This window comes from Myotis myotis, unplaced genomic scaffold (genome assembly GCF_014108235.1).
Source record: "Myotis myotis isolate mMyoMyo1 unplaced genomic scaffold, mMyoMyo1.p scaffold_m19_p_18, whole genome shotgun sequence".
Classification (NCBI taxonomy): Eukaryota; Metazoa; Chordata; class Mammalia; order Chiroptera; family Vespertilionidae; genus Myotis; species Myotis myotis.
In genome coordinates, this window is record NW_023416322.1 from 28,806,492 (window position 1) to 28,831,330 (window position 24,839).

A 24,839-nucleotide genomic window follows, 5' to 3' on the forward strand; every position below is an offset into this window, starting at 1 on the left:
TCCATCCATGCTTTTGTTCCGGCCCTCCGGTCCAGTTTAAGAACCCATTGTGGCCCTCGAGTCAAAAAGTTTGCCCACCCCTGGGCTAGAGTCTACTCTAGGCCAGTGATGGCGAACCTTTTGAGCTCGGCGTGTCAGCATTTTGAAAAACCCTAACTTAACTCTGGGGCCGTGTCACATATAGAAATTTTTTGATCTTTGCAACCGTAGTAAAACAAAGACTTATATTTTCAATATTTATTTTATATATTTAAATGCCATTTGACAAAGAAAAATCAACCAAAAAAATGAGTTCGCGTGTCACCTCTGACACGCGTGTCCTAGGTTCGCCATCACTGCTCTAAAGGCTGGAAAAGGCAAAGAAACAGTTCTCCCCTTCAGCCTCCAGAAGGAACGCAGCCCTGCTGACACCTGGATTTAGCCCAGGAAGACATGTCAGACTTCTGACCCACAGAGCAGGAGTTTTGTTTTTGTAAAACCACTAAACAAGTGGAAATTTGTTATAACAGCAAATAGAAAATAGTTACCATGAGCAAATTTAAAACCACATCCATCTTGCCCTGGCCAGTGTGGGTAAGTGGTTAGAGCATCTGCCCACGCACTGAAGGGTCTCAGGTTCATTTCCAGTCAAGGGCATGTACCTGGGTTGCAGGTTTGATCCCTGATCCCAGTCAGGGCAAGTATGGAAGGCAACCAATCGGATGTGTCTCTCTCACATCAATGTTTTTCTCTCTTCCTCCCTCCCTCCCTCCCTCCCTCCCTCCCTCCTACCAGTAATCAATGGGGGAAAAAAAATATCCTCAAGTGAGGATTAACAAACAAAAATATTTTAAAACCACACCCACCTCCGCACGGTGGTCTGCGTGTGGCTGGCACGGGGCCTTTGGCTGGTAGAGATGTGGTTCAGAGTCCAGCCCAGAGCCCCGGGGCACATTTTATCTGTCAAATGAGCCCTATGCCCTCGAACACCAGGGTGAGGGGCGGTGCTGTGCTTAAAGCACTTGCCCCATGTTAAGAGCTCAATAAATGGTGGCCATTGGCTTTCATTTTATGCATTTTGCCCGCCCTTTCCTATGACCCTATGGAGTACTGACTTCTCCTCTACAGACGGGAAAGGCAAAGTTCAAGGACATCAGATGATTTCCTTACGATTATAAAAGATACGGAGGTAACCCGGGTCCGTGACTCCCAAGGAAGCCTTGGTTCTTTTCCTACGTTCTTTTCCGACGGCTGTGAACGTCACAATAAAGGGTTTTCTTCTCTCCTTTACTTAAAACGTTTAATTAAAACATTACATTTTTAAAGAACATGGTAACCCTCTAATCTGTTCCCAGCTGTAGCAGGCAACCACAGCTTTAGCTGCAACTAACTTTAAATAGAACTCAACGTGATTAAGATCATTAAAAAAGACATTGGTAGAGGAAAATAAAAACAGAGAGAGGTTGATGGGCAGAATCAGGGTTGTGGGTGTTTGTCCCAATCTCATGGAACCCCCAGAAAAGTCTACTGGCTTCTGGAACAAGGCAGGCACCAATACCGCCCAAACAAAGACCCAGCACAAATCCGCCAACGATGCCTTTAAGGGCCTGCCGGGTGCTAACGGCTCATATACATTGCTGTTGCTCACGGACTCCTCACTGGAAGCTCTTAAGAGCTGTACATTATCACCTCATTGTACAGAGGAAGTCCTGGAGGCTCAAAAAAACAATCATCTGGTAATTTGTCCAAGATAACGATCTATGCTCGTTAATGGAGAACCCTGTTTTTGGAATCCAGACAGCACCACTCTAAAGGGAGTTTCCACTCTATTGCTTGGCCAGGAGAAATATCTGTGTTTTAAAAAAGACAAAGAATATATAAAGAACCTGTACAATTCAATAACAAGATAAAGAAACCAATTAGGAAGTGGACAAACGACCTGATCAACATTTCTCCAAAGCTATACAAGCGGCCAGTAAGCCCACAAAAAGATGCTCAGCATCATCCGTCATTAGGGAAATGCAAATCAAAACAATGACAGCCTTGGCCAGTGTAGCACAGCGGTTAGATCCTTGGCCCTCGGACGATTCCAATCCCCAGTCAAGGGCACATACCTCCCTTGCAGATTTGATCCCCGGCCCCAGGTCCCAGTCGGGTGTGAGCAGGAGGCAGCCAGTCGGTGTGTCTCATTTATATCAATGTTTCTCTTTCTCTGTCTCTCCCCCTCCCTTCCACTCTCTCTAAAAATCAACGGAGCCCTGCCCACGTGGCTCAGTGGCTGAACATCGACCTATAAACCAGGAGGTCACGGCTCGATTCCCGGTCAGAGCACATGCCCAGGTTGTGGGCTCGATCCCCAGTGTAGAGCGTGCAGAAGGCAATCAATGATTCTCTCTCATCATTGATGTTTCTATCTCTCTCTCCCTCTCCCTTCTCTGAAATCAATAAAAATATATTTTAAAAAATAAAAAGTAATGAAAAGAGTATCCTCAGGTGAGGATTTTAGAACATAATAACCCACCAGGACACCACCTCACACTATGATGGCTATAATAAAAAGGACAGGCAATAATAATGTGTTGAGGATGTGGAGAAACAGGAACCCTCATATTGCTGGCAGAAATGTAAAATGGCGCAGTCACTTTGTGAAAATAGTTTGGCAGTTTCTCAAACAGTGAAACAGAGAATTCCATATGACCCAGCAATTCCACTCTGGGGCATCTACTCAAGAGAAACTAAAACGTATGTCCACACCAAGACTCGTTCACAAATGTTTGCCGCAGCCTTGGTGGGGACACAGCTTCAAAGTGTGAGCAACCCAAAGGTCCAACAACTGATGTATGAACGAATCAATCAGATGTGGCGTATCCATACGATGGAATATTGTTCAGCAACACAGAAGGAATGACGTAGGGATAAATGCTACCACGTAGATGAGTCTCAAAAACGTGATGCTAAAGGAAAGAATCCAGACACAAAGACCACATGTTGCATGATTCCACTTACATGCAAAGTCCAAAGCAGACAAATCGGTAGAGAGAGAAAGCAGATCAGCGGCTGCCTGGGGTGGGAAGGGGGAGACGGGGACGAGCTGGGACTGCTGAGGGGCACAAGGCTGCCTTCTGAGGTGAGGCAATGCTCTAAAACTAGAGTGGCTGTACTGTAAATATATTAAATATTTTTAACTGCACACTTAAACCGTGAATTTTATGGTGTGCAAGTTATATCTCAATAACACTTTTTTTTTAAAGTCAAGAAACATTTTCAAGACTGGCTGGTGTAAGAGAGCAAAATCACTCAGTCCCCGTGGCTTGCAGTGAGGATTTAAAACATATCGTATGAGCCTCTGTGGCACGTTTAGTTTTGTTAAGCTAAATAATAATAATAATAATATTGCTTCCCAAACCAGGGTGGGGGCACAGGCCTCACTTAACGGAGAGTGTCCACAGTTCCGAGCAAAACGCTGCCCACCTGCAGTTTCAGTCCCGCTGTCCGCTCCCCCCTCCCCCCAACCCACCCCCCCATCCCCACCAAAACCCTCGACAGGCGCCCCTTCCGTAACAGTGCACCCCGCCACCTGGGGTGGGAACGGGGGTGCGAGTCCCACCACTCCTCACCCTGCAGCCCGGGGCCTGGAACCCCCGAACCCTGCCTCTCCCGGCCCCGCGCGGCCAGCCCACAGCCCCGACGCCGACCCCCGGCGCCTAATCGCTGCGCGCCCCGCCTCCTCCAGGACCCGCGGGGCGCAGGGCGGGCGCTCCTCCCGCCACCAATCCCGGGGCGGCGGCCGGGGCGGCGGGAAGAGCCGGTCCTCGAGGCGCGGGGCGGTGCTCCGGGAGGGTAACCGCAGGAGCCCCAGCGCTGGAGCGAGCGACCCCCCCATACACACCCCCCAAAATAACGTTCCCGGGGGGCGAGGAGGGAGCGGACCGGCTCGCCTGGCTCCCTGGGGAGCGGCGGGGCTGCTTTCGGGGCGACGGAAGCACGTGGCGCACCCGGAGCGCATTTGAAGGCAGCGCCCGGCGGAGCCCCGCTGGGCGCAGACGTGGGGGCGCTCCAAGCCCGGAGCGCGGCCGGCCCGCACGTGCAGCGGCGGCCACTTCCTCCCGAACGCGCACCCCCGGACCCGCCCCCGCAGAAGCTCCGACCCCGGCGCCCCCGGATCTGGGCGGGAGGCGGCGGGCTGGGTGGCGCCACCGCGGAGGGGAGGGGCGCGGAGGGGGCGGGCGGCCCACCGTCGGTCCGCCGTCCGCCGCGGCGCCGGGACGCTCCCGCCACCTCCGCTCGGTGCCCCCTCGTCCCCGGGAGTGTGGGCTTCCGTGGGCCGGACCTCGCCCCTCCGGCGGAAAACGCAGGGGGAGCCCCGGCGCCCGCGCCTCCGGACAGCCGCGGGGTCCCCGGGCCGAGACGGCGCTGAAGACGAGCCCGGGCGGAGCCCCGTGCGTCGTGCCTGTCGCCGTCCGTGTCCGGAGCCGCGGCCCGCGCCCGCCCGCTCGGCGCCCCGGGCCGGAGGGCCCCACCCTGCCGGGCGTGGGCGGCCGCGGGCCGGGAGCGCGCGGAGCAGCCGTCGCAGGGCCTCCCGCGGCTCCGGCCTCCGCCCCGGGGAATGCGGTGGCCCCCGGCGCCTGCAGCCTCCCCGTGTCTGCGCTCGGCCTGCTCGCTCACCTGCTCCGCGGCCACGACGCTCCTGCGCCGCGCCGGCCAGGCCCCCCTCATGGCGGCCAAGTGGTTCAAGGAGTTCCCCCTGAACCTGAAGACCGTGTCCGAGCGGGCCAAGCCCGGCGGCGGCGGCGGCAAGCCCCGCAAGAACTCCGAGGCGGGCGGCGCGGCCCCCACGGCCGGCAAGGGCCGCAAGAACTCGGTGGCCGAGCCGGGGGGCGGCAGGGCCGGCCTGGCTCCCCCCAAGGACAGCCGGCTGTCCCGCGAGAGCCTGCAGGGGCTGATCCAGGCCGCCGCGGGCAAGAGCCGCAAGAACTCCCGGACCGCCGACGAGGAGCCGCACCGGGGCGCCGCCAGGAGCTCGGGCTGCAGCACCTACATCAACAGGCTCATCAAGGTGGACACTCAGGAGAAGAATGGGAAGGGCAGCTACCCCGGCGGCAGCAGCAGCAGCAGCAGCAGCTCCAGCAGCTCTTCCTCCGCGTCCTCATCCCCGTCCTCCCTGGGCCCCGAGCTGGACAAGGGCAAGTCTATTAAGCAGCAAGACACGGTAGGAGTCCAGTCCCCACCTCTCCCCGTGGGAGAGGACAGCGGCCCCGCGAACCCCCAGATAGAGTTCCTTCTGTGTCAGAGACGGGAAGGGTGTGTTTCCCCCTCTAGCATTTGGTGACTTCTAGCTGACCGTGCTAAACCATTCGTTTTTTCATCTTGGAAAAAAATCCTCGTTCTAGGGATGGGGAGCTTTGCAGAAATGTGCCCTGCGCTTAGTTCTGTTCGCAGCGTAGATGAGGAATGGAATGAAACGCTCCTGCTTTGTTCAGTTTGGCCCCCTTATCGGTGGTGGTCTGTTTTAATTTTGGAATCCAGGGAGGGTGCAGAGCTAGACTGTGTCTAGCGGTAATTCCTCTGGAGCTTAAGGAATGGTGACCTCCAAACTTGTAAGCATGGTTTTCAAAGGTCCAGCGAGGGGTTGGCCAGCCCAGCCCACCTCCCAGATTGGAAGCCCCACCTCAGAAAGGGTTTCTCCAAGCTTACCAGCTCCCCAAGCTTACAGCCCTTTCATTCAGCCCATGACCATTGGCTGTGCAGCAGCCAGAGCGGAGAGGGGGCACAGGGCTCTGCAGGGGGTAGGGAATGGACAAAGAACACTCTCCAGGAAATGACAGATTCGGGGAACTAGTAAAGAGGCTCGCTCCGTTTTTACAGAGATGAGTTGGGTGTTTTAAATTCACTCGTCTGTGTGAAGTGGGGGGAGAGAAGCGCTCACAGGGCCTTTCGGACTCCAGCCCGGATGATCGCTTTCTGCCCTGGGAACTTAAATTTTCTCTGGCCCCGGCTTCAAACATGCTGCCCACCTGAATGGAGTCCGGAGCCCGAGGAGCAGACCACGCATGTCTGCCTTGGGTCCTTCCATCCATTCCTCCATTCATTCTTTGCACAAGTATGTGCAGCATGCCTACCTTGCGCCAGGCACCGGGCACTGCCAAGGCCCCAGCTGGTCGGAATAGGAGTGGTCTACCTGACTGACTAGATCGGATGCACCTTGCAGCCCTGGGCTGCATGTCGCACTTCCTGGTCCTCGCTGTGCTTCGGGGATGTAGTTCACATGGTGGGCAGTCAGAAGAATACAGTCAGGGAGGGAGGCGTGGTTAGTCCGCGTCCCCAGCAGCGGTTGCCTGGGTCTTTTCGTGGTCATCACTTCTAGATGTCGGAGTTTCTTAGGCCGTCCCCTCCCAAGTGGAGGGCTCCTACGCAGGCGTCCTCTCTTCCTCGCTTCTCGCTGTGTATCTGTCTCCGCTCTTCCCGCCAGCCCCGTGATCCTTCTCCGTGAACTCTTTGGAGAATGTAATCAAAGATGGTGGAGCAGGCTTCTTCCCAGGGAAGGGGCTTCTTGACCTCCCACATTGTCTGTCACACAGCTGCTGCCGAGCGGAACTGTTGCACACACACCACCTTTGCAAGCCCCTTTGTATTTTCAGAAGAATAGGTGCTTTCTGACACACACACTGATCAAAACTCTATCTGATTGTAGCCTCGGAGAACAAGTCTGCCTGTGAATTATTGAACCTAGAACGCCCACAATGGTGTTTAGTTCTGACCTATTTCTTATTATAAAGCCTGTCCCTTTAGAGCTGTTACAAATTCCTTGAAAGACAAGAAGCAGGTCTTGGTCTTACTTTGATTCCCTAGCCAGTGCTCGCGGACATGCAGCAGTGCCTGGGTGATTGACTGACTTACCATGATTTGCTCATTTTGCTGGCGTTAAAAAGACCAGATCATGGGGAAGGTGGTAGACCAGCATGTTTTTATGCTCTGTAGACCCCACCCCTGCCACCCTTTAGCCCAGCAAATAAATGCTCTATTGCTTAGGGAAAGAAAAGGACGTGAAAAGAGTCGTGGGGATCAGCGGAGTTTAGGTGCATTGCTGACAACCAGTTATACTACAAAAACATCAGATGTGTGTGCAGCTCGGTGGATAACACGATCAAGTGCAAAAGCTACCCAGAACTAGAGATTTTGATGTCTTTTCAGATCAGCAGATTGTCAGTAGACACTTTGCTGCCACTGCCATTCTGGCATACGATAATCCTTAGCAGCTCTCCTCTCTGCTTCTTTTACAGGTCATCATTTTAGAAGACTATGCTGACCCGTATGATGCCAAGCGGACAAAAGGTCAGCGGGATGCGGAGAGAGTAGGCGAGAACGACGGCTACATGGAACCCTATGACGCACAGCAGATGATAACAGGTTCGTGACCGGGAGCTGCTCCGTGGGCAGACCTCGCACACTCGCTTGGAGTGTGTAAAACAGTAACCACTCTCTGTTTAGGGGAGAGGAATGAAGCCGTTTAACCAGGTCATGCTGAGTGGAAGGTACAGAAATTAGACTCAAAACTAAAGTCAAGCCCTGGCCGGTGTGGCTCAGTTGTCGGTGTCGGTCCGTGCGCCAAAGGGTTCGATTCCCGGTCAAGGCACGTACCTGGACGGTGGCTTTGCTCCTGCCCCCAGATGGGGCTGCCTGCAGGAGGCAGCCAGTCGATGTTCCCCTCTCACATCCACGCTTCTCTCTCTTCCCCTCCCCCACTCTCTCAGAAAAAGCAATGGGAAAAATACCCTCAGATGAGGTTTACCAACAACAAAAACACGAAAGTCAAATATCTAGTTAACTTCCTGTATAGTTTGCATCCTTCCGTTTTAGAATTTAAGGGGTCTTTAAAGTTTTCCTAATCCTGTGTAAAATGACACTCTTTCATAGTGAGTTTGCAGATCTGCTCAGATGTGATCTTCAGTGTTAAGACTGACCACTTTCAGAGCTCTAACATCTATCTTGGGAGTCATAAATCTGCACCAAGAGACGAATGCATCCTTAAAGGATTTTAAGTTGTCAAAAGGTACAAAGTGACGGTGTCCTCTGTATTACAGAACATTGGTTTCTCCACAAGCTCTACAACATTGGGGCAAAATGCTTAATAACTAAGGACTGATTCCCAGTCACTGGCATGAGCCACGCCACTCAAGGCAAACCCCCTAAAACCAGTTGACAACCTTGTAACTTCTCAACTTGGAACCATTCCAACTTATGAGCTGAGCAGCCCAATCCCCCTGTCACTTTTGGTATCAAACTTTTCCCTTTTATTCACAAATCCCTTAAACTGGTGTAAACAGTACTTTAAAAAGATAGTTTTATTTGTGAACTTTAGAGTAAGTTATTTACTCGCCTAATTTCCCTTCCACACGCTGTCATCCATCATGAGAAATGAAGTTTCCAAGTGCGGACTCCAAGGAGCCTGGTTTGCGTGTCGTGCGTTTGGTGCCTGAATAGTTGGTCACACAGGAGACAGTCTCTTCTGTGAAAAAGCAGATTGAGAAGCTGTCCAACTCGGGCTCCACAAGCAAAGCCTGGGAGGAGCTGAGCAGAGGGTAACGAACGCATCTGGGGGCAGAAGTGGGGGTGCTCTAAGCTCCCCCTGGAAGGGTCAAGACAGGCTCCCAATGCAAACGAGCTGCCACAGGAAGGCACTGCTGTTTCCTGCGCTCTGCTTGCAGAGATAAGGCCGGGGCTGGGGAGGGTGTACCCCGGCCAGGCTGTGACCCTGAAGGTCACTGGACTGTGACCTCTCATGAAATCTGTGAATGAAAGGAAGTGAAAACGAAGTTAGTCAGAGTTTCAAAAAATATCGGAGGCTTGGAAGAAATAGGGGGAAAGATTTACTTTCACATAAAATTGAGGGAAAAGATAGTCTAAGAAAAAAATGTTTCCTTTTTACTCACCTTCCTTTGTCTTTTGGGTTTTACCCCTTTCTCTTGGACTGGAATAAGCAGTTTGTCTAGTCTAGCCCCGCTGTGTATTCGTGGGGCCACACTGATCAGAGGGAAAGTGCTGTGCTTTTTTAAAATGAGCATATCTTTTGTTCTCCATATAATCCCCACAAAACTCCAGTACCATCCCCCTGATGCAGGATCAAGGAGATTCTGACTTGCCCAAGCTCCCAAGACTTTGTAAGTGACAGAGCAGAAATCAGAACTCAGATCTCCCCACTCCAGATGGGGTCGTCTGCTTCCTATACCAGGTTGCCCCAAGAAATATGAAGTGCTGCATGCAAAAGCACTTGAACCTTATTCGTCAGTAAGGCATCTTTCCATTCACTCACAGAGAGGGTTATAGTGAAAAGTCAGAGTCGTCCAACATGAATAAATGTAATAATCATAATAGCTAGCATTAAATATGTAAGCATTTGTGCATTCCAGGCTCGTGTGTTAAGTCGTTTATGTGAATGAATTCATTTAGGAATGGGAAATTAATATATTCAGTTGGAGACTAAATTCAAGTCTATCAAAAATTTAAATTACTTTTAAAAATTATTCGACCTTTTCTGTGCTTTTTCAAAAATATATATTGATGAATTTTAAAGTTTCTTCGCTTAAAATATATATCAAAAAGCACTTTCTCAGTCAATGTAGAGAGTATACCTCTTCTTCTACCCGTAGGTTACACAGCTGGGCAGAATAACAGGAAGTGAGTTTATCGGAAGCTAGGAATAAAAGATTTGCTGCCTGGTGTTTTTTTTAAAAAAAAAAACAACCTTTTACCTTTTTTGTTCAGTTTGTTCCTTGTGTGATTTGTTGTCAAGTCCAAGTTCAGAAATGTCCCATATTTCTTGGGGAACGTTAGGGATTTCTTTTTAGTTTGTTTCCGCATTTTGGTAGCAGAAGGAGATAATACTAATGAATGGTTTCACTGCGGAGCACCCAGCCTCTGACCTGCCTTTTTAATGACTGTGAAGTGGAAACAACATGTCTGATTTTAACAGTGTCTTGGGTGTATAGAACACTGCTCCTGATGTTATAACAGCCAACCAATATTTCTTTACCGTGTGCCAGGCCCCGTGCTGGGATCTGGGCATACAGGGAACAAGACCCACGGACCCTTGTCCTTGCGGACCTCACAGCCCCAGGGGCTGACAGACCTAACACCAATGCAGAAGAAAATATGTCATTGAAAAGTACGGTGAGTGCCAGGAGGCGGAGAATTAGAATCATCATCTGCCTCAGGGAACAGAGGAAGAAACAAATTAAGAGGCATTTAGTACTTTTCCTGAGGCCAAATCCCTGGGACCCAGGCTCCCTGGACCCCTGCCAAGACTTTGCTCTTAACTTTTAAAGGCTAAGGCTGTATCAATCTATGAATAAATTCTTGCTTATATTTATTCAGAGGATTGCTCATAAAAAGATATGCCTATGAATACGAGGCAATAATAGTACAAACTTCTTCATTGTGCTGCTAAATTAGCAGAATCATTGCAGCTAAATATTTAGGGGAAATGTTCTATATCGTTTAGCATTATGGGATTTAGCCACCAAATTAAAACTTCAGCATTAAAAGGGTCTTTACAAGCTCCCTAGGACAGCTATCATTCAGTGTCAAAAGTCCTTCCACAGCCCTGGCCGGTTGCACAGTGGTAAGAGCGTCAGCTGTGGACCTAAGGGTCGCGGGTTCTATTCCTGGTCAAGGGTATGTATTTTGGTAGCAGGCTTGATCCTGCCCCATGGAAACCCATGTGGGAGGCAACCAATCGATGTATCTCTCTCTCTCTCTCCCTCTCTCTCTCTCTCTCTCTCTCTCTCTCTCTCTCTCTCTCTCTCTCTCTTTCTCTCCCCCCGCCTCCTCACTCCCCGCCACTCTCTTTAAAAAAAAAAATCAATGGAAAAACTATCCTCAGGTGAGGATTTAAAAAAACATTCTTGCCCTAACCGGTTTGGCTCAGTGGATAGAGCATCAGCCTGTGGACTCAAGGGTCCCAGGTTCGATTCCGGTCAAGGGCATGTACCTTGGTTGCGGGCACATCCCCAGTAGGAGATGTGCAGGAGGCAGCTGATCGATGTTTCTCTCTCATCGATGTTTCTAACTCTCTATCCCTCTCCCTTCCTCTCTGTAAAAAATAAAAATAAAGAAATAAAAACACATTCCTTCTGCAGCTGGTATCACACAAGTTGCGTGCTTGCCAGGTGCCAAGCTTGCTACATTGCCTCACTAAATCCTACAACCCTGAGAAGTGGGTGTTAGAAGTCTCTGTGTTACAGCTGAGGAAACCAAGGTTCAGAAAGATTCGATAACTTGTCCAAATTATGCAGCGTCAGAGTGGAGTCACCGGGTCCCTTAGCAACCATTGGTTTTCGTTACGGAGCTGCAGTCGCAGGTGGTTTAAAATGTGTATTTTTTGCCTCCAGATGGTTTTGTTGGTTTGTTTAAATAGTGAAACCTAAAGGAGAATCTCATTGTTCAGGTCTCCATTTAAAAATTTAACCATAGTTAAAAATGAAAAACAGAAGACTATGTTTTATTTATATAATTTGTCTCTACTTTCCTTGTTAAACTTAAATTTCAGGGCTTCTGAGTTACATCTGCTTTTGTTCAGAAAATGTTAAAGTAATTTTAAATCAAAAGCTCGAGCACTGATAAAAGATGTAAGTACAAACGTTACCTGCCAGCCCTGGCCAGTGTGGCTCAGGTGGTTGGTGTGGGTGTCAGGTTTGATTTCGTGCAGGAGGGAACCCTTTTTCTGATTCCATGAGGAAATAAAAGCTTTATGAGGCTCTAAGCTGAGGCTGGCACGGGCTAAATTATGAAATGAATTGGGGGAAAGGTGCATTATAGAAATCTTAACTCATGTTTTACATGAGATCTTTGGGGCGTAAAGTAAGGAATGATAGAGAAAGCTCTGGAGTCCGTGCTAACTGGCTCCCCGTTGACTGCTGCACAGCCTCAGTTTACCCACCCGTGAAAATGGGATAACACTTCTCTGACTCCATTATGAGGCTGCACTGAGATACTGGGTATAACAGGCTAGTGCATGCATACACAATGAATACAGCCATTCTTTAGACACTCCAGAGCAGCGGTTCTCAACCTTTGGCGGTCGAACGACCCTTTCGCAGGGGTCGCCTGAGACCATCCTGCATATCAGATATTGACATGACGATTCATCACAGTAGCAACATGACAGTTATGAAGTAGCCACGAAAATAATGTTATGGTTGGGTCACCACATGAGGAACTGCATTTAAAGGGCCAGAAGGTTGAGAACCGCTGCTCCAGAGGATTCCATTTTCAAAGAGAATTCCGGACAATTGGAGGAATAACACGTCCCGACTATGATTAACTTGGTAAAAGGAAGTCTTAGTCGCCTGCTATGCTTTTAAATATAAGTGGCCTACTTCTGTAGAACCGGCGTTGGGAAGGGAAGATGTCAGCCCACATTCTGTTCCACGCCACCTTGCGAGCTGGTGCAGGTCAGGCCTGGGTTTCAGCTGCAGATGGGTGTTTATCTGCCGCCCGTCGGCCGCATTCTGTTGTCTGCCATGTAAATGGCCTCTATCGGCAAAGCCAGGGCGTAGCTTCCTCTCGCCGTTTCCTCCTTCTCAGGCTCGTTTCCTCTCGGAGCCAGCCCTGCACGTCAGGGGCTATTCTCCCTGCAGGAAGGGTCGGCTTGCAGCCCCGCGATTGTTTCTGTTTCTATGGCGCCTCTGGCCGGGGGCAGCCAGGTGTTGGAAGGGACTGGAAGGTTACTCCCCTGGAGCGGGCGGAGGGGCCCTGTGCTCAAGCCCTCTTTTTCCCCTAATTAAACATTGTTTGAGAAGATGGTCCTACTTTGCAGATTTTGCCCAATCCCAGGACCATCTCGGGAAGGAACATTCCCGGGTTGTCTGCTTGCCAGTGTTTTTCCCAGAGCTCTGAAGTAGAAGTGCAAGGACCACATCTCACAAGTGAAGACGCAGACATGTGTGATAACAGCTCGGCGTTCCAATCGCTGTGCGTCGCTTTCACACAAATGTATTGACATTTTCTTAGGAGTATGACGTCTGTCTTAAGGTTGGAATCAACTCTTTTTCCATTTATCTCAACTGAGACAGAATTGAGGCATGAGCCTTGGGAAAGGTTACCCCAGCTGGTGCCAGACTAAACTGAGGGCAAACAGGTTTACATCAGAAACTTTAAAATTCTAAATCCATCCTAGGAATTCCTTTGTGTTTTCTCTTTTCTTTAAAAAAACAAAACAAAAACTTCAGCCTTATCTTAATTGAACCGAGAGCAGAGTGTGTTTTTGTTTCTTATTTTCCATAACTCCATCTAGAATAAGCAACGAAGAAAAAAAAGCTGTGGGATTAAAAGTCAAGAGGCTTGGACTGGAGATGCAGGAGACCTCAGACAACCCCAGGCCCCTTTCCTGGCCTGGGGGTGGGGACAGTCCAGCCTCCTGTTCTGGTGTGGAGGCTTTCGATACAGGAGAACCCTGCTCTTTGGGGCTAGCCATGGCAAGAGCGCTGGAGAGCAGGAAAACAGAGGGACCAGGGGGACCAGGAGGTGTGGGAGTGCTGCTCAGGCTTCGCCTCTCGTTAGAATCACCTGGGGGGGCTTTTGCACCTCTAACTCCCAGGTCAGGCCCCAGACCGATTGAGTCAGGTCCTCTGCTGATGGGACCCAGGCCTCAGTGGGTGTGAAAACTCCCAGGTGATTCCAGTGAACTGCAGGCAGGGACCCCTAGCCAGCAGAATTATAACCTCACCCTATTAATAAATGTTGTCCTTTCTAATTTAGAGTCCTGATTTGAATAACTTTTCCCTTGAACGTTTCATCTGTTGGCCTTTCCTTGTTAAAGAAGTCGTTCCTGGTGCCTGGCTGGCGTGGCTCGGTGGTTGAGCATTGACCTATGAACCAGAAGGTCTGAGTTCGATTCCCGGTCAGGGCACATGACCAAGTTGCAGGCTTGACCCGCCCCCCCCCCCCCAGTGGGGTTGTGCAGGAGGCAACCAATGGATGATTCTCATCACTGATGTTTCTATCTCTCTCTCTCCCTTCCTCTCTGAAATCAATTAAAAAAAAGAAGTCTTTCCGCGCTAGTAGAGTCAATTCTGCATCGCCATAGAGTGTCACCGTGCCCATTCTCCTTTCCTCCTATGGCCTTGCAGTCTTGTGGTCCTCTTCCTCCTCACATGACCACTCCTCCTCAGTCGTCTTTGCTGGCACCTCGTCTTCCATTCACCCTTCACTGAAGAAGGCCCAGATCCTTCTGAGGATCCTCTTTTCAACCCACCTCCTTTCCTCGGTGATTGCTTCCATTCTCCCAGGACTAACAACCATCCATTTGCAAGTAACTCCTTGACGCATACCTCTGACCTCTGTCTCTCTGCTGAACTCCAGGTCCGTATTGTCACCTTATTGGAGATTCTAGAGCTCCTTCCTCTCTGTCTCTCCTCCCATCCATCCCATTATTATTTAGCACAACTGGGTGTCCTGCAAAAATCAACAGGACGGTGGTGGTCCCCGCCCTGGCAATCGCCACCAAATTGGAAATACAGACACAAGAACAAATCCATCCATACAGTGGGAGAAATGCAAGGTGAGAGTGGATTGGCCAAGTGACGGCACCTGGGAGAGGTGGGGAATTGGAGGGGGAGATGCGAGGTTAGATTTCAAAGGATGGAAGATCACCCTGGACACTAGTGGGCATAAGGCAGTGTGGTGCTCATGGAATTTCACAAGTTCCATTTGGTTGGAACAAAGAATCGGGTGGCAGAGGGATGGGGCAGGGTGGTGTTGAGAGAAGAAACTGGAGAGGGAGACCGTGACCTGGTCCCAGCAGGCCTCCCATGCCGTGCTGAGCAGTTTGTACCTTAGAAGTAGACCGGTGCGAGCTAAGGGGGTGTTGAGTGATGAGATGAGATGTTTGTGTTTAGGAAGGTCCTCCTGGACCATGACCAAGTGGACAGATGGAAAGCTTCCTTGATGGGCATTTAGAAGAACCACCTACTGCTTCTGTTGGCCTGCAGCCCCAGCTCTGGTTGTCCAGACCTTAGACATGAACTCTACCTGCCAAGGCCTCTGGGCTCCGCGCTGGTCCGTCACCAGATACTGCTGATTCTTCCCCTCGGTGGCTGGCTGGTTGGCTGACTGGTTAGCTGGCGGTTGATGGATTTGCATCAGGTTTTTTGCATCCATTTCTTACCTGATCACTCCTTCCCATTCTTCTTTGTTGAAGTCCAGACCATACCATTCTGGCTTATTCCATCCTATACACTGTGTTGGCGTTATCTCCCAACAAAACAGAAATGTAACTGTTATTACTTGTTTTTAAAAAAAATGTGTAACCATTTTTCATTGCATCCTGGCCTTTCTACACTTTGGTGCCCAGGCCTGCTTACTCTTCTGGCTGCTTCTCCCACTACCTCTCTCCTCTCCTGGCCTCTGTCCTTTGAACTTATCTCTCAACTCCCCTTTCTGGGAACAAGCCCTTTATGGTTCCCACCGCCATATCTTCACTCATGCAGCTTCCTCCACTGGAAATGACCCTCTCTATCAAAGTCAACTCATCTTCCATTTCTCTTCTACTTGGAGTCCATCCAAACGCCGTGGTGAAGAGTGTGGCTCCTGGAGCCCAGCTTCCTGTTTTGGAATCCAGGCTCTGCCACTTAAAATGGCTTGGGCAATTTCCTTAAGCTCTCGGCGCTTCGGTTTTCTCTTCTGTGGTAGTGGGGGGCTGCCAGTCCCCATCTCACAGGGCGGCTAGGAAAATGATAACGGGATTGGAATAGTGCTGAATGCATAGCACATATCGATAAATGTTAGCTGTTTTATTGTTTTTTCCCGTGACACCTCTTTTATTTATCCTGCAATTGTTAGCCTGTTAACGTGTCATTTGTGAATGTGTCTGGCTTCCCCCGTTATAACTGAAACCACCTACAAGTCAAGAAGACTATGTCTAATGCCCAATGCTTTGAAAATAGTAAACACTCTGCTGATTTTTATTAAAATGACCTCCTGACAACAAGTAAAAACTCTGCAGGTAAATTGTATTGGGAGCCAACATGGGTCAGGAACATGTGAACAGGTTGTCCCGAGGCCACGTCTGTTCTCCCAGACTGCAGGTGGCCCCCAGCGCACACCTGTCTTCAGACATGACCCCTGATCTGGCGACTTGGTCCCATGATCTGGTCGGCTCCTGGCGGGAGGTTGTAGGCTCCTCCCTGCAGCCCGTAGGAGCAGTGCCGGTGGCCTCTGCCCCCTCGACCACACCCACACCGACTGCCCAGCCAGAGGGGGAAAGGCAGCTCGGTTAATTTCCAGGCTTCCACGGCACTCCTCTCTCAAGGTGTTCTGTGCGCTGCGTGTTTTTCAGAAATCAGACGCCGAGGATCCAAAGATCCCCTGGTGAAGGCCCTGCAGCTGCTGGACAGCCCCGGGGAGCCGGGGGAGCCAGGCGCGAAGCCGGAGGCGCTGGCCCGGAGACGGAGCTCCAAGGACCTGCTGGGGAAGCCGCCGCAGCTGTACGACACGCCCTACGAGCCGGCCGACGGGGGCCCCGAGCGGAAGGCGCGGCCCCCCGACGCCCACGGCCGGCTGCCGCAGGACGACGAGAGGCCCGCGGCTGAGTACGAGCAGCCCTGGGAGTGGAAGAAGGAGCAGATCGTGCGGGCGCTGTCAGGTGAGGGCGCTGTCAGGTGGGGCGCTGTCAGGTGGGGGCGCTGTCAGGCGGGGGCGCTGTCAGGTCAGGGTGCTGTCAGGCAGGGCGCTGTCAGGTCCTGGCGCTGTCAGGTCCTGGCGCTGTCAGGTAGGGGGAGCCGTCAGGTCGGGGAGCCTGTCAGGTGAGGGCGCTGTCAGGTCAGGGTGCTGTCAGGCGGGGGCGCTGTCAGGTCCTGGCGCTGTCAGGTGGGGGGCGCGTTCCTGCGCTCTTTGCTGCCCCGCTGGGAAAGCTGCGCCCCGTGGGCAAATGCCACGTTTTTTACTTAATTCCAAGTCTCTTTTTAAAAAAATACATATTTTATTGATTTTTTAGAGAGGAAGGGAGAGGGATAGAGAGTTAGAAACATCGATGAGAGAGAAACTCGATCAGCTGTCTCCTGCACACTCCCTACTGGGGCTGTGCCCGCAACCAAGGTACATGCCCTTGACCGGAATCGAACCTGGGACCCTTCAGTCCGCAGGCCGAGGCTCTATCCACCGAGCCAAACCGGCTAGGGCACAAGTCTCTTTCCGAGGAATCTGGTAGGGAAAGAAGAATCGGGCCTGGTGGGAAGACCAGGACTGAAGACGAGCCCTTCCTATTGCAGTTCTCTTTCACCCTTCTGGGCATTTTATTTTCCTCTCTCTCCCCAGTTGCACAACTCCTGGAAAAGCCCTACGTGACTATTGGGAAACCTCATCTGATCCCCACTGAAGCGTTCTCCTTGGGAACAGCTTTTCTCACTCTCCTTGGTGCTCCTCCTCACACCAGTTAGAGCCCCTGTTTATAAATTGCCAGTACTGGGGCAGGTGAATTACAGGTAGCGGAGGTTGGAAAACAGGGTGAAGCTCGCTTTTTTATTCTCTCCTCTTGTCAGAATTCCACCTACAGGAATCAGTTCTTTAAATAAGAATTTTTTAAATAACTTACAAGGAAGGTGATAGGTTGTCAGTAGTTATTAAAGGTAATTCACCCTCCTGCTTCTCTCGGGACACAGTTTTTCTACTTGGCTGACCACATAATTTCTTTTGCCTTTGATTTGTAAAGTTAGGGATGTCTTTTCCCTCCAACAGCTAAGCCAAGTTTGCGATTAAAAGTGTAGTTAATGGCCCTGGCCAGCGTGACTCAGTGGATAGAGCGTCGGCCTACGGACTGAAGGGTCCCAGGTTCGATTCCGGTCAAGGGCAATGCCCAGGTTGTGGGCTTGATCCCACTGTGGGGCTTGCAGGAGGCAGCCAATCAATGATTCTCTCTCATCATTGATATTTCTATCTCTCTCTCCCTCTCCCTTCCTCTCTGAAATCAATAAAAACATATTTTTTTAAAAGTGCAGTTAATGGCCCTGGCCAGCGTGGCTCAGTGATTAGAGTGTCAATGGAATCTCAGGTTCAGTTCCGGTCAAGGGCTCATACCTGGGTTGCAGGTCAATCCCCCGCCCCGGTTAGGGCCTGTGCAGGAGGCAGCCATTCACTGTATCTCTCTCTCCCTCCCCTCCTTCCCCCACTCCCCAAAAATCAAGGGGAAAAATATCCTGGCATGAGAATTAAAAAGGAAAGTGTAGTTAATGTAAAGAGTGAACACGGACGGTAATACATTTGATAGCAAACCTTCAAGTCCGTTTGAATTTTCCTTTCGTCTTGTCGTTCACACATCTCTACTGGGCACCTGCGACTGTGCTGCTCATTTTCTCTCATTATCCTCTAGCCGGGCTACCTGTCACGGCCTCTGTGAGGCACCATTCAGTAGTTACTCTGTTCCGCAATTGATTTTTCTTTAGGCTTGATTATTTCGTGGTAAAAGCTGCTCAGTTGATTCCGCAGAGTGACACAGGCCCTCACAAGGAGTCCTCCCCTGGACCTATGTGTATATGTGTAGTCTTTTAATCTGAATATACGACAGCGGAAGGGTTTTTTCTAACATTCCATGCTGAACTATATTCAAGTGGTTTTCTTTCCGGTTCTAAAACTGCTCCACGCTGATGAGTATCTTGCGGAGAAGTAGCTGCCTGCGTGCGGATGCTCCAGTGTGATCAGATACCCCAGGGCGTTCGCTCGCATCAGGGGGAGGGAGAACGACCAGGAGGGCTCGTTCTTTGAGGTCCACACTGGGTTCACCTCCGTGGCCTCTGATGCTAAATGGAGCCGTCCTTCCAGTTCAGTTTGAAGGCTCTGAGAGACCTTCCGCCAAGGAGGAGCCCGGGAGGCAGCACCACCGGCAGAAGAGCTGGACCCAGAAGATCTTGAAGCCGGCGCTGTCCGACCACGGCGAGGGGGAGCGCGTGGACCCGGCCCTGCCGCTGGAGAAGCAGCCGTGAGTCTCCTGCCCAGCCGCGTCACCGGCAGTAGCCGGTAGCTCATTCATAGCCCGGGGGTGGAGGGAACACACTGGCCCATTTTACATGGTTATTATGGCTCCTGAGGACCTGTCTGGGGGGGGCTCATTAATGAAAACCCACTTTCAAAGCCCAGGGCACTGGTACCGAATGGAAAGTTACTGCATCCCGGGAGCCTGATTTTAAGTTTCCTTCTCCTGGATGGATGACGACACTGCCCTGGTAGCTCCCTCTCGTGTGATTGGTGGGTTTTGTGACCCAGGGTTACCCAGAGCTGCATCGTGTCTGTTCTCAGTGTGACGCGGGATCTAGTTCAGGCTGTGGCGCTCCTGCCAGAAGTGCATTTCAAACAACGCTTTACGGAGCGAGGCCCTGCCTGGCTTTCTGTTTTGACGCCCGTGGTGTCTCCCCCCACCCTCACCCTGTTTTTCAGTTGGTATCATGGTGCCATCACCCGTGCTGAGGCTGAGAGTCGACTCCAACCCTGCAAAGAAGCTGGTTACCTGGTTCGAAATAGTGAGTCAGGGACCAGTAGGTACTCCATTGCACTAAAGTAAGTGTGGCAGCCTCATGGGCTCTCCCATTTGGATGGGCCGGGGGGTGGGGGGGTGGGGGGTGGGTGCGGGCGCGAGGGTTGACTGTCTTTCCTATCATGGGTAGATGACCAGACAAAAAAAAGATATCATTTCAAGGTAGTCCCACAGGGGCATATATTGCCACATAGTAAAATGCGTTTGCTTGGACGACAGACTATGAAATGCTCTAATTAGAATGCATCAATATCTCTTATGATAATGAGGGTCCTATGTCGTTGTCATTGTCCATTATTCAGTGTGTACCTTACATCACCCAACCTAAAGTAGGTCCTCTCACCAGAGAAATAACTCCTGATAAAAAGAATACTATCTGACAGGATAATTCAGTCATTTTTCTTTCGTTCCCTAGTGCTTTGGGACTTTAATAAATCAGATCCCTTGATTGTTCAAATGCCAAGTGCCGTTTTGATACCAGCTTCTTCTAGCGGAGAAGGAAACGCTGACTCGCTATTCCTCCCCTGGCTGACTCTACACAGAACGTTCATTTTTGCCTGGTAGGCCCGGTGGAGCTGGAATCATGGAAATTCTCATTGCTCCGCGAGTTCAGTGGTGCTATATTGGAGGATCATTGTCAAGCACCGAACAGCATTTCCTTCCTGCGGAAGCTGAGCCCCTGCAGCTGAAACAATCAGGCTGGAGGGGGAAAGAGGCTGGGGCGGGAGGGTGTTGGAGCAATATGGCTCAGAAAACGGGATAGGCCACCAGATATACAATACCAGGAATAGCTTTGCTGTTCCTGAAACTGGTGCTCGCGGATTAGATCTTTGAGCCTTCAGTGCCAGCTGTCATTAGATACAGCCAGGAGCAGTCTTTCCAGATTGAGATGGAGGTGGGGGTGGGGGGAGGAAACAGTTTGATTATTATTGTTGTTGTTGTTGTTGATGATGATGTATTCTTTGGGGAGGAAAGAAGGAGGAAACCTTATACATGTCCTTTTAGCCATGATGAAGAATATGAGTTTAAACTTCACCTTAGTGGTCTCATACTTGGGCTTAAGCACAGTAGTTTGGCAATTTGAGGATCAGGAGGGACTGGACTTTTGTTTGTTTGTTTGTTTGTTTTTGTCTGGTGCCTGGTGACTTGTGTGCACTAAGGATAAACAACTCAAGGACACACGTTTTTTTGAGGGCTGTGTTTGTTTATAACAATTCCGGGCATGGATGAGAGCCTGTCCACCTGTGAATCTGACCGGGGTTATTTTCAGTGAGGAGGGGTCCCCTTGCTCGCTCATTCATGTCTCCTCCTTGATTTGTTTTGTTCCAGGACTAGTCAAGGATGTGTCCACATCATAGTGGCTCAGACCAAAGACAACAAGTACACACTGAACCAGACCAGCGCCGTCTTCGACAGCATCCCTGAAGTGGTACACTATTATTCCAATGAGAAGTTGCCTTTCAAGGGGGCAGAACACATGACCTTACTCTACCCCGTGCACAACAAGCTGCACTAAGGTTCAGCCGCCACAAGCCCTGGCCGGGCCTCTCACACCTGAGAGGGCCTCAGCACCCACCCAGCACCTCAGGGGACAAGGCTGGACTGCGCCACAATAATTGGTAGGAGGTGGGGGTCTCCATTGAGAAGTCAAAACGTCTTTGGGCTTGAATCCATTTCATGACACTTGGTCACTGACCTGTCCCCTTTCTCCCTGCTAAGTAGTCCTACAACAAGATATGGCTCATGCCAGGTGCCTCCACTCTCTAGAGTAGGGTGTTCTATTTGGGTATGACCCTCAGCAAAGGTAAGTCAGGAGTCCAGGAATATTCAAGTTCTCCAGAAATTGTGCTAATTTTTACCTGGGTTACCTGGTCTCCAAACAAACCAATAAAAGTGCACTTAGCTTTTACATAAAAATGATCAGGCGGAACAGGAGAGAAAATGCTATCAGACCCCCTTTGGACAAAAGGCTGAACAGAAAGAATAAGTGAATAGTGGACCTTAGAGAAAGCTGTCTTTCTCACGTGTCCTAGTTCAGCTTTGGAGTCCGTGAAACTTCCCAACTTCAGGGTCTGGCAAAGGATTATTTTGTTGGTCAGCCTGCTAAGAAAGTTTGTGCTTTCTTGATCTCTGAACTTTTTCGTCATTTCAACAAGTCATTAACATAAGCATAAATAGGAAGGACAATTTAAAAAATCAGTACAGGCTTCTGGTCAAGGTGGCATCATAGATAAGTGCAGTACTTGCACCCTCCCACAACCACATCAAAATTACAACTAAACTACAGAACAACCATCACTCAGAACCTCCTGAAATCTAGATGAACGGAAGTTTTACAACCAAGAATGTATAGAAGATGCCACATCGAGACTAGTAGGAGAAGCAGACACTGAATGGGCTGGTCTCACCCACATGTGGATAAAAGTTGGGAGGGATACTTCATTGTGGAGGTCCGCACTATGGAGTGAGAGGTCTTGCCCCACACCAAGTCCCCTAGCCCAAGGCTTCAGTGCCAGGAAGGGAAGTCCCCATAATTTCTGGTTGTAAAAACCAGCTGGGATTGCAACTGAGTGAGATGGAGGGCTTCTGGAGTCCCAGGCAGTTCCTGTTAAAGGACCTGTGCATGGACTTACCCGGACTAGTCCCTCTGACTAGGGCAGCAGCTCAAAAGGCACCAGGGACATAACGGGGAGGAACTGAATTGTCTGATATCAGGGTGAGGTCTGGAGGGGTGACTTTCTACCAGATAGAAGTGTTGGCAGAGGCCATCATTCCTTTGCTGAGTCTATCCACCTTACAGAGCCAGCAGGCGGTGCCATATCTGAATCTCCATCAGCCTTGTTATCACTGTTTGCCCCACCTTGGTGATTCCCTGAGACCCACCTCATCCAACTTTGAGACCCACCCACGCTTTTCTATACAAATGGCCTGTCTTGGCTCATGCTTCAGATTTTCCTAAAATCTCTCAAATAAGCAGCATTTACTTACATCTCACTAAGTATCCCCAGGCCAAGCACTAGTGGCAGTTGGTCTTGGTTCATAGCTTGGCCTCACCTGGGCCCTCCAAGCCCAGCACAAGTAACAGTCATCTGCAGATCAACGTGTAGCTCATACCCATGCCAGGAGGCCCCAGGCAGAACACAGGTGGTAGCTGACCTTGGCCTGTACCTCCTGGAAGGCTCCAGAGCCATCGCACCTGGTGGACAGCTTCACACCAGGTCGAAACACCACCCAACCACCTCCATAAGCAACACACTCAAGGGTTGGGCTCAGTGGGCACCAGATCCCTGCTGAAGTAAGTCCTGCTCTATGGTGTAAGCCCCTACCTCTGATCCCCCACCGTGGTCACAGCCAGTTCTTGCAGCTGATTGGCCTGAGGATAAATTCCTCCCCTTGCTGTACCAACAGGAATCAAGGCTCAATTGCAATAGGAGGGTGTACACAGTCCACAGTGGGGGGGGGGGAGGGCACCACTGGGCCCTACAGGACACCTACTCCACAAGGCCACTCTACCAAGCCCAGGAGACGTAGCAGCTCCATCTAATACATAGAAACAAACACAAGGAGGCTGCTGAAATGAGACCAAAAAACGTCCCAAATCAACGGAACAGAACAAAACTCCAGAAAAACACTAAACAAAATGGAGACAAGCAATCTGCTAGATGCAGAGTTCAAAACACTAGTTCTAAGGGTGCTCAGTGAACTCACTGAGATCTGCAACAGCATAAAAAAGGGCGTGGAAACCGTGAAAAAGAACCAGTCACACATGAAGGATCCACCAACTGAAATGACGACTGCTTTACAGGGAATCAAGAGTAGAGTAGGTGAAGCCAAGAATCAAATCAACAATTTGGACTATAAGGAAGCAAAAAAAGAAAAAAAAAACAGCAACAAGAAAAAAGAATCCAAAATAATGAGGATAGTGCAAAGAGCCTCTGGGACAACTTCAAGTGTATCAACATTTGCATTGGGGGGTGCCAAAGGGAAGAGAGAGAGAGCAAGAAATTAAAAACCTATTTGAGAAAATAATGACAAAACTTGCCTAACTTGGTGAAGAAAATAGAAATACAAATCCGGGAAGTGCAGAGAGTCCCAAGCAGGATGAATCTAAAGAAACCCACCCCAAACACATAATTAAAATGCAAAAGGTTAAAGATAGAGACTTAAAAGCAAGAAAAAAGCAGTTAACTACAAGGGAGCTTCCATAAGACCGTCAGCTGATTTTTCAACATAAACTTTGCAGGCCAGAAGGGAGTGGCAAGAAATACCAAGCAAAGCTATCATTTAGAATCTTGTCTTGGCTTCCCAGACAAGAAAAAGCGAAAGGAGTTCATCACCACCAAACTAGTATTACATGAAATGTTGTTAAAGGATCTTGAGAAGGAAAAAAAAAGATTAAACATATGAACAATAAAATGGCAATAATATATATATCTGTCAATAATTGAATCTAAAAATCAAAATGAACCAGCAGAATAGAAACAGACTCATAGATAAAGAGAACATTTTGATGGTTGCCCAATGGGAGGGGGTTGAGGAGAATGGTTGAAAAAGGTAAAAGCTTTAAGAAATACAAATTGGTAGTTACATAATGATCATAGGATTGTAAAGTACAGCATAGGGAATAAAGTCAATGTTCTAATAACTATGTATGATGTCAGATGGGTACGAGATTTATTAGGAAATTATATAATGTCTAATCATTGGGGTGTACACCTGAAACTAATATAATATTGTATGTCAACTATAATTGAAAAATTTTAAATGACTTAAAAAATAAAAATTTTAAAAAGAATCACCAATATAATTAAGGATTGGCATCATTATTCTGAATTTTAGAACAAAATATACAACAAAGGTTTAATTTCTAATTCGTAAAAAATCTGAAAAGTTAGAAGGCTCAACAACTGTTTTCTTACTGGATAATTATACAGAACTTCTGGTACCTTTGGTTTGATCTTTATACATTGTGGTTGTTATGAAACTATTAATTTTTCTCCCTAAAATGAGGTTTGCTTTGTATCGTTAGAGAAAATTTTAAAAAATATGTATAACTCTAGGATCTGATTGTATGAACTGGGTCTCTAATGCTGTACAAAACAGACCAGTTCACACTGTATAGATATTTGAAAAGCCTGGGGTTTTCTCTGGACTGTTTAACACTCACAGCATCGTTATCTTTATGAATTATTGTGAACTTTTATCACCAATTACTTACTGTGAAAACAAAACGCGGCACTGGCATAGCATACGATGGGAAGGTGACTACCGTGACTGGCTCTGGAATTACCACTGAGCAGAGGTTTCTGTGTTCTGGGTCTGTAATTGGGTTCTCACAACT

General features: G+C 49.5%; 2 protein-coding genes across 2 annotated transcripts in view; one reads left to right on the forward strand and one right to left on the reverse strand.

Annotated features, from left to right (window-relative positions):
- Positions 1-4,179: 4,179 nt before the first annotated feature.
- SHE (Src homology 2 domain containing E) lies at positions 4,180-23,375 on the forward strand. The gene is made up of 6 exons (XM_036342363.1): positions 4,180-5,188; positions 7,260-7,386; positions 16,313-16,618; positions 18,790-18,946; positions 19,402-19,521; positions 20,828-23,375. Exons 1-6 carry the CDS (start codon positions 4,586-4,588, stop codon positions 21,012-21,014), a joined length of 1,500 nt encoding a protein of 499 aa, XP_036198256.1. The 5' UTR covers positions 4,180-4,585; the 3' UTR covers positions 21,015-23,375.
- IL6R (interleukin 6 receptor) overlaps positions 8,348-24,839 on the reverse strand; it is a 72,738-nt gene continuing 56,246 nt past the window's right edge. Inside the window, exon 10 of the mRNA XM_036342366.1 lies at positions 8,348-8,485. Within this exon, the coding sequence (XP_036198259.1) occupies positions 8,386-8,485 (100 nt within the window). The 3' untranslated portion in view covers positions 8,348-8,385. The remainder of the gene's footprint in view (positions 8,486-24,839) is intronic.